At 44.6% G+C, this 9,939-nt stretch overlaps 1 protein-coding gene across 1 annotated transcript; it reads right to left on the bottom strand.

Annotated features, from left to right (window-relative positions):
- Positions 1 to 280: 280 nt before the first annotated feature.
- On the bottom strand, positions 281 to 5,143 carry LOC125550455 (PHD finger protein ALFIN-LIKE 1). The gene is made up of 5 exons (XM_048713454.2): positions 4,891 to 5,143; positions 4,785 to 4,817; positions 4,461 to 4,683; positions 992 to 1,121; positions 281 to 922 (listed from the first exon to the last, which is right to left on the bottom strand). Exons 1-5 carry the CDS (start codon positions 5,012 to 5,014, stop codon positions 659 to 661), a joined length of 774 nt encoding a protein of 257 aa, XP_048569411.1. The 5' UTR covers positions 5,015 to 5,143; the 3' UTR covers positions 281 to 658.
- Positions 5,144 to 9,939: the final 4,796 nt, after the last annotated feature.

Genomic DNA, 9,939 nt, shown 5'->3' with positions numbered 1-9,939 from the left:
TCTAGATACATTTATTTGAGCAACAAGTAATATGAGTCGACTTCACATATACCACCATATAAACGAGCTGGCTCTAAGCCATACTGCCACATTTATTTGAGCAACAAATAATATGAATCGACTTCATATATACCCACCATATAAACGAGCTGGCTCTAAGCCATACTGCCGGTCAGTCGGCGTTGCAGACCACCTCCCCGAAGAATGCAGCATCGGTAAAGCAACTATTGTGTGTTTTTAATAGGATAACCAAAATTGTTATTTCACAACAGGTTCCACATGACAGCTGAACAGACTAATAATACATATATTAACATAGATAGAATAGTATAAATAAACCTCCCGGATTATTGGAACATGAACTTCCCATGAAAAGTTACACATATTTTCATCATTCTACTATCCCTTCCCGGCAACATACACCTTTGACTCCTCTTCAGGACATGGAAACGTTAGAAGGCTTTGAAAATGTGTGTCATCTTCCCTCACAAGCATTAGCATCATCACCATATGTAAACCTGAAACGAAAGGTACAGTAAACATAGCAAGACGGTAGTAGTTAGCCTTGCACAAGGAGTCTAAAGTCTCAACCGCTGCTGCTGCTGCTTCAAGGCCCCCGTCCATGGGGGCCGTCCCCCGCCAAAAGGAGGCGGCGCTGCTACTGCCTAGGTCTCTTGGAGCTGCAGCTTGGGCATTTGTACTGCTTTATGCTCTCCGCCTTCGCCGGAGTTATCTTCACGCACTTGCCATGGTACCACCTCTCGCACACATCGCACCCAATCCAGAATTCCTCGGCGCTGTATATGCCACCGCATGTTCCGCATAAGGTCTCGCTGTGGTCGCCGTCATCTTCATCGTAGCCTTCATCGGCATCCCTGGCGTTATTTTCTGTACGTGGTGGTGGCGGCGCCTCGACTGTATGCTGAATAGACACAATAAAATTAGAAGAAGAGAGAAGAAGAGATCAAAACAGCAAAGAATTTCCCGTTACCTTTGATGGCAGCTTGTTTCTACCGCTGTTGTCAATACCACCCGATCTGTCCCTCTCCTTCGATTGTCTCATACCTGAGATGACTTCATACACGGTTGGCAAATCATTCATCATGCCAAATAAACGCTTCCTGTTGAATTGCCGTGGGAAACTATGAGATAACATAATAACAGTGCAAACTCTTACTCTTTGCAACAAAATAAAATGATAACAGAGAGCAGCAAATCTGTTCTGTATTTGCATTCAGTGTTACTTTGACCATTTTGTCAAATTTATTTGCAACTATATGTATTATTATCCTGATAAATGTATGACCCTATAGGTCAACTAGGTCCACACATAATCTAGTTTCTCTAAGCGCATCCCTCATAAAATCCAAAGGTGGGCTCAAACCAAGGCTGTCCATGATTGCATAGCTATTTAGTTACACATAAAATTAGTTAAGTAAACGTTGCTTAGATAAAACTCTGAACCCACCAATAAATTCCAAAGCTAGAAGTTCTAGCAAAACATTGAAAACTACCAAGTGCTCAATTATTTATTCAATTGCGAGTTTTTGAGGGAACAAATGAGAAAAATAATACAAGGATTCGCTCCCTGTAGGAAATCAACTGTTCTTACTCAGTGCATCACCAATTGTTCTTACTCCCTCCGTCCCATAATATAGTGTCAAAAACGCTCTTATATTATGGGACAGAGGGAGTAGCTTCTTAAAATCCAAACCAAAATATTCAACCCGTTCTACATATCTCAGACTTCAAAAACACGGAATAGATTTCTTGCATAGCATCCTTTGACAAAGGGTACCACTACTATGTATGGTGATGCAAAATGAAAAAATACAAGCATACTGGCCATCATCAATACTAGCATACGAGTGATTTTTACTTGAAAAACTAATAACAATATATCATCCATAAATCTATACTATATAGAAGCATTCCAAGGACACAGATAGTCAGTCCACAGTTTAACACAGTTTATGTTAGCAAAACAAACAAACACAGTTGCTACGAAGATCTGATGCCACACTATACTTTCTTAAGAACACATTCAGCCGATTGTTTTATCAGGGAGCAATGACAAAATGTTTAGCGTCTGCAAGTATAGAAATGTAGTTATCTAAGATTATTAGGACAGTTTACACAAACAGAAATGGTTAACTCAACACAGAGCACATAGGTCCAGACAACTTTAGAGATCTGCATACCACAGACACCCAAAATGGGAATATAATGACGAGGGGAAAAGCAGGCATTATGCAATTCAATTAACATTGAGGCAAACAACAGGTGCTAAATTCTTACATGGCAAGCAATTACAGGAAACTAGAAGCAACTGCAATAAAGAACTCATAAATGTCAGGCCCTGTTTGATAGCTCAGTATTTTCTAATTAGTGGTTTCGCTACCACTAAAAATTGTAGTATTAAAAGTGCAAGTATTTCCAAAACCATGGTGTATCATGTATTAAAAAGCGAACCCTTAGTCCCTCAAATGCTATCTGCTTAGTTCAAATTCTTCTTTGATCAAGGTAAGAACACCAAACATATACAAAAAAAATGTATAGAAGACGACTTGAGTAGTACAACGTATCTTTAAGGATCATTAAGATGGAAAAAATTCTCACAAATGCGATAGACATCAAAAAGAGAAGACTAATTTTTTTGCAAAACCTCAAGCATTTTGTACAAACTATTACAAAATTCCAGATTGGTCTAGCACATAGCAAATTAGCAATAGATCTAGAAGCTTTCATAACACATGACTCCAGATTTAAGATTGAACACATGACTCCAGATTTAAGATTGAACCCTCTAGGCACAACTCCAACCCTTTGCAGCCTTGGTCAAACCTCTGTCATGGGTTTATGGGTAGGTGCAAAGCCAATAGGCTAACAAGTGGACCGGGCTCGTCAGTATGGTTGCATATAATTGTCCAATCTTAAATCTAGAGTTTTTGCGACACAAAAACTTCTTAAATCTGTAGCTATGGGAAATACATGTTTCAATATGGATTCTTGTGAGTGTAATATTTAGTGGATGATATACATAATTTATGCAAGATATAAACAAATCTCTGGAGGAAATACATGGTACAACCTCAAAACTCTAGAATAGCATTTTATGGCAATATTGAGGGAGATAAAAATTTCACAAAAGCAAACAGAATTATTCTTCTCCACAGAACAGAGAGGTTACCATGTGAAAATTGTTATTGCCTTCAGATGGAAGTTCTTTTTCTTATTTAGATGCATCTTCAAAAGTTGACACCATACTAACCATCAAGGTTCAAAAAAGCACCAGGCTTTAATTCCTAGTTTTGCCTCTTCCTAGTGCCTGTCTCACCTAAGCGCACACCTGGCACTAGCACGACTAAGCGCTAGGCATTCTGATTTCAAGCACATGCCTAGGCGTGCTTTTATTTAGCCATGCCAACCACAGAGGGACAGAAATAAACATGGATGTGATTTCCTTTCCACAAAAAAGCATAACTTCCTACATTTGGCTTCAGAAGATTTTTTTTCTTTCTTGTATTTAGATGCGTCTTCAGATGTGAACACCATACTAACCATCAAGATTCGAAGGCGTAAATTCCTAGTTCTGTCTCTGCCTACTGCTTGCCTCACCTAAGCCGCTAAGCGTACACCTAGCACTAGCACGATTAAGCGCTAAGCATTCTGCTTCCAAGCGCATGCGTAGGCCTGCTTTTATTTAGCCATGGTAACCATAGAGGGACAGAAAGAATACATGGATGTGATTTCCTTTCCACAAAAAAACATAACTTTCTATACACCAAATCCTCCTCCATGTGACCAGTGGGCACAGCACAGAGTAGATACAGTAAACTCATGCACAAAAACTGAAACCTCTGTTGATATTAGACATGCTTGGAATTTTATATCACGATTACAATATACAAGAAAAAAAAAGTTGCCTCATTTCAGTGAGGTTACTACTCATCATGAGTTCATATAATTTCTCTCCACTTGACTATTCTTTTATTACTAAGATGGAGCATGCAGAGTTGCAGACAACCATTATAGAATTAGCTAGATCTCTTTCTCCAGCAGATCACAGGATAACCGCTAAAGAAGGCCCAAAAATTCCCCATGTAAAGAATACTTAGTATCACAATGGTACTTGAGAAATCAAAAATTAAATCTAAACCAGACCGCGATCGCTGTTCAGACACACGTACATAACAAGTTCACACGCAGGTACGTGCATAACATGCAAATTCTAACATTAACCTCAAATCCCAACAAGTTCCCCAGAAGTCCCTTGATGCCCTCTAGATATATCCCCTTGTCTATACAGGACACCAACAAAGTCATAACTTGCTTCTATGAGCTAATAATAGTTCCGTAGACTGTCCGGATTTAGAACCTTCACATGAGTGCGTCACACTGGCACTGCAGCACAAAAGCATCACTCATCAAACCCAAAGGAACAGAGGGGGGCATCATACCGGTCGTTGCGGGTGAGCCGCGCGGCATAGTAGAAAGCTACGGAGACAAGCCACGAATCGGAGTGGACGGCGACGAGCGCGAGCCAGTCGCTGCGCTTCATCCCGTCGCGCGCAAAGTTGATCCCGAGCGCCGGCTCCGGCAGCTCGGTGGGCACCTCCTCCGCGGGCAGCGCCACCTCCCACGCCTCGTTGGCGTACCCGTACAGGCACAGGTTCTCCTTCTCTGTCGGGACACGAAAGCACATCGCGATCTGAGGAGGGCAGCTCGCAGCCAATTGAATCGAAACTGTAGCAGAGAGGGGAGAGATCGCGTCGGGGCCTCACCTGGATCGCACTGCGCGTAGAACTCCTCGACGTCTGCGAAGGAAGGGAGAAGGGTTAGGGCTAGGTTCGGGGTTTAGGCGGCGGGGAGGGAGTGGGGGGCGCGTACCGTGGGTGAGGGCGCGGTGGATGGCGTTGCGGCGGGCGCGGTAGTCCTTGAAGATGTCCTCGACGGTGCGGGGGGCTGAGCCGCCGCCGCCGCCCGCACCTGAGCGGCGGTAGGAGGCGTCCATCGCGGGGATGGGGAGCGCCGCCTCTCGTGATCTCCGGCGAGGCGGGGGAGGCTGGGAGGAGATGACTGATCGCGATGCGGGAGACAGAGGCAGGCAAGTGAAGAGGAGAGTATACACGGGTTGGGGTGGGGATGATGACGCGAACAAAGGGGAGATGTGCAAGAATTTGCTCTTTTGCGTCTGGCTCCCTGTAAATATCCGAATCTCCCTATAAGGGGACCAAGGGCTCCGCTCCCGTCAAGGAAACAAAAAGGTCAAATTTGCAAACCAGGAACCCTCGTCAAATTTCAATTTCAATTTCAATTTGTTACGTCTAAATCATGAAACTTCTAACTATTGAAATTGTTCATTTTTTTACCCTAACGGGGGGTTGAAGTTCCGTATAGAAGTACTGTTAGGACATTTCCCGTCTTTGTGTTTTGGGTGATGATGACAACTCTCCTTGTGGTCTAATGATGTGTTAAGTTCTTCATGTTCTCTATGCTCAGGTTCGCATCGATTAGACATTTTCTCTCGAAGGAAAAGATCGAAGACGGAGTTTTCTGCGTGTTTATTTCTTTGGTCGTAGGAAACCCGTACTATCAAGAGGGAATTCACATCGGAAGGCGTGGGGTGAATCATTGCACGTACACTCTTCTCGTCACCCACCATTACCTTCCGTTCCGTGTAGAGAGAGGTTCTCTTTAGTTCATCCTGGTGCAGTAGTTTCTCCTTAGCGGTTGTACCGCCCACCTGGGCGGTTGTACCGTTGACCTGTTGTACCGACCCAACCACCGCCCTAGGGGTGATACCCTGGGGTTGCACCTCCCAGGTTCTTACCAAGCGATTGTACTGCCGCCCCGGGGCGGTGGTACCGCCCTCCCACTTGAAGTACCCTGGTGTGGTGCTTTGGGCGGTTGTACCGGCCGGGTACCGCCCAACCACCGGACTCGCTTCTGTGATAGGGCGGTACTTGGGCGGTGGTGGCCCAGTTGTCTCGGTTGTGCTCTGCATACCGGTACTACCGGGTGTCCGAGCGGTTGTACCGCTTGGGACTTAGCCACCCCGTGCACCAGGAGCAGGCGGTTGTTCCGGAGCACTACCGCTCGACCACCGCCCATGGGGGTGACTCCCCTTTGGTCCAAGGCGGTTGTTGAGCGGTAGGGAAGCGGTTGGTTCGGTTATTCCTAATAACTGGTACTACCGCTCTGGCGTCCAGTTGTACCGCCTGCTAGGGTTTCAGCAGCTTACCCGTGATTCCCGTTGTATCGGGAGAGGAGCAGTTGTATCGCTGCAGTGTAAAAACGGCTGCAACGGTTGGATCTTCGGGTTTCGTATATAAAGGGGGTTCTTCCACCTATCCTCTTCACCTCTTACCTCTCTCTCCACCATTAATGCCCTTCAAGCTTTCTTGCCCGATCTCTCTCTCTAGCCACTCAAACTTGTTGATTTGCTAGGGATTAAAGGAGGAGACCTAGATCTACACTTTCACCAAAGGATATTTGATTCCCCCATACTTTCTTGTGTGGATTTTGTTACTCTTGGGTGTTTGAGCATCCTAGATGGTTGAGTTCACCTCGGAGCCATATTTCATTGTGGTGAAGCTCCATGGTTTCGTTGGGAGCCTCCAATTTGGTTGTGGAGAGAGCCCCAACCTTGTTTGGTTGCCGCCTTCAAGGGCACCACTAGTGGAATCATAACATCTCGCATTGTGTGAGGGCATGAGAAGAATACGGTGGCCCTAGTGGCTTCTTGGGGAGCATTGTGCCTCCACATCGCTCCAACGGAGACGTACTTCCCCCAAAGGAAAGGAACTTCGGTAACACATCCTCATCTCCACCGGGTCCACTTGTGGTTATCTCTTTCCTTTACTTTGTGCACGCTATTATTGTGTTGTATCATTTGCTTACACTTGTTGTTGTTATTGTTTGCATCATATATGTTGTTCACCTAGTTGCACATCTAGACAACCTATTTGTTGCTAAACCTAATTTGTTAAGAAAAGCTGAAAATTGCTAGTTGCATATTCACCCCCCTCTAGTCAACCATATCGATCCTTTCAATTGGTATCAGAGCCTCGTCTCTTTATTAAGGGTTTCACCACCTGAAGAGTATGGTTGACTCCGAGGAGGAAGTGCCTGAGGCCGTGGAGTTGACTTCGATCACTCGAGACGACTTAAATGAAGCTATGGCTTCACTTAAGACGTCTATGATGGCCGAAGTCAAGTCCATGATTAAAGAATTACTTGAGGGGATGAAATCCACGCCCGATTCCTTGCTTGTGGTTAATCCCACGACATCGGAGTCAGAGGCCAATTCTGCCAAGGAAGCGGCTTAAGGTACTCATGTTCCTTCCCCTCATGGCAAGAATGGGACGGGAACCTTTGCCTCGGTTCCCCCTCCCCCAGTCTATGGAGGATCGGTCCCTACAACTCGCATTAATATTCATGGTCCCCCTCCCAAGCTTGTTAAGGGTGATTTTGCTAATTGGATCTTTCGCATTAAGTCTCATTTGAATCATTGCTCAACTAACCTTTGGAGAATCATTGAGCAAGGCTTCTACCCGCATGATCCAAACAACTTCACCCCAAGAGAAGAAGTGGACAACCAATACAATCACTCCGCTTTGTTCATCCTTAAAGAAGAGGTCCCTCCCGAAGACCTTGTACACATTCAACCTTTCACTTGTGTAAAGGATTGTCGGGAGCACATTGTTTCGATGTACAAGGGGAGCTCAAGCATCCAACGATCCAACTTTGAAGTGGTCCTTGATGAGGCCGATAAATTTGTGATGCTCGAAGATAAGGATTCGCGTGACCTTTACTGGAGGGTGACTACTCTTGCGGTTGCTCTCCAAGACTATGGAAGCAAGGATACAGATGACAATTGGATCAAGCGCAAGTTCCTCAAGGCCATCATGCCCTTCAACAAGGCCATGTCTTCCGTGATCCGTCAAAGGCCGGACTTTCACTTATTAACATCAAGTGAAGTGTTGGATAAGTTTATTGCCATGAACATCATGAAAAAGACCGCCGACAATGCTCTTGCTCGGGTCCGATCAAACAGAAGCACTCCCACCCTTGCTTTGAAGTCTAATGCAATCTCGGAAGAAGAAGAGGAAGAAGAAGAAGAGTGTGCCCCCGAGGACACCAAGTATGCTTATCATGAGCACATGGCTCTTGCGTCAAGGCAATTTTGGAGCAATAAGAGGAACTCAAGGCCCAACTTCAACAAGAACAACTCAAGTGGGTCAAGGAACAAGAAACGTGTAAGAACTTGTTACAATTGTGGCAATGTGAGTAACTTTGTGGTGGATTGCCCTTACAAGAAGAGGGAAGACAATGGTGGAAAACTCATTCGGAAGGATAAAGCCAAGTCCTTCCCTAGCAAGAACAACTTCACCAAGAAGCCTCCTCCAAAGGGCTTGGTGGCACATGAAGAGTACACCTCCGATGATGAGGGGGGAGATACAAGTGGAGAAGGAATGGCAACGGCAACCATTGCCATTGCTACATCTTCCCCCTCCAAGGTGTCTCTCTTCGGCGCCCCCAACGAAAACACCATTGCCAAGTGTCTCATGGTCAAAGATATCAACAAGGTAACTCCTAACATCAAAACCACCATTATTACTACTCCTTCATTGTTAGATTGTATTGATGATAGTGAGCTGGAGAAATTTGATGAGAATGAGTTCACCAAGTTTGTGAACAAACTCAAGGGTGAGTCCAAGAAGCACTTTGTTGCTCTCTTGGAACAACTTGGTGAGGCCAATGATATCATTGAGTCGCATGTGGATACTATCTCCAAGATGGAGGGGCATAGTCGTGACTATGCCGATTAGATTGCGGATCTTTCCAATGCTCTAGAGGAAGAGCAAGGTTTTCATTTGGCTCTTGAGGATTCACATAGCGTTGATCGTGCTAAATTACAAAAAGATCTTGATCATGCTATTGTTCTTTCCGTGTGCTTAAATCTGAGAAAGTTGCCCTTGGGGTTGACCATGATCGGCTCAAGGAAGAGTTTGAAACTCTTGACAAGGCTCACAAGGCCTTGAAAGGTGCTCATGCATCTATCAAAGAGTCTCATGATCAACTCCAAGTGAAACTAACTAAGGAGATTTCCACGTGTCCACCTTTCATTCTAATTGATAAAATGCCCATGCTTCTAACCCTTCTTGTGAGCATGTGCATCTTGTGGAGGAAAATGCCAAGTTGAAGGAGCAACTTGAGAAGGGCCTTGTGATAACCCACAAGTATAGGGGATCGCAACAGTTTTCGACAGTAGAGTATTCAACCCAAATTTATTGATTCGACACAAGGGGAGCCAAAGAATATTCTCAAGTATTAACAGTTGAGTTGTCAATTCAAGCACACCTGAAAGACTTAATATCTGCAGCAAAGTATTTAGTAGCAAAGTAATATAGAAGTAATAGTAAAGGTGGCAAAAGTAACAGTATTGGTTTTGTAGTGATTGTAATAGTGGCAACGGAAAAGTAACTAAGCAAAGATCAATATGTGAAAAGCTCGTAGGCAATGGATCAATGATGGATAATTATGTCGGATGTGATTCCTCATGTAACAGTTATAACATAGGGTGACACAGAACTAGCTCCAATTCATCAATGTAATGTAAGCATGTATTCCGAATATAGTCATACGTGCTTATGGAAAAGAACTTGCATGACATCTTTTGTCCTACCCTCCCGTGGCAGCGGGGTCCTATTGGAAACTAAGGGATATTAAGGCCTCCTTTTAATGCAGTACCGGAACAAAGCATTAACACTTAGTGAATACATGAACTCCTCAAACTACGGTCATCACTGGGAGTGGTCCCGATTATTCTCACTTCGGGGTTACCGGATCATAACACATAGTAGGTGACTATTGATAACCCACAAGTATAGGGGGCGCAACAGTTTTCGAGGGTGGAGTATTCAACCCAAATTT

The sequence above is a fragment of the Triticum urartu genome, chromosome 1A (genome assembly GCF_056163025.1).
Source record: "Triticum urartu cultivar PI428250 chromosome 1A, HENAU_Tu73, whole genome shotgun sequence".
Taxonomy (NCBI): domain Eukaryota; kingdom Viridiplantae; phylum Streptophyta; class Magnoliopsida; order Poales; family Poaceae; genus Triticum; species Triticum urartu.
Note: the sequence above shows the minus strand (reverse complement) of the source record. Positions and strands in the feature narration are given on the sequence as shown.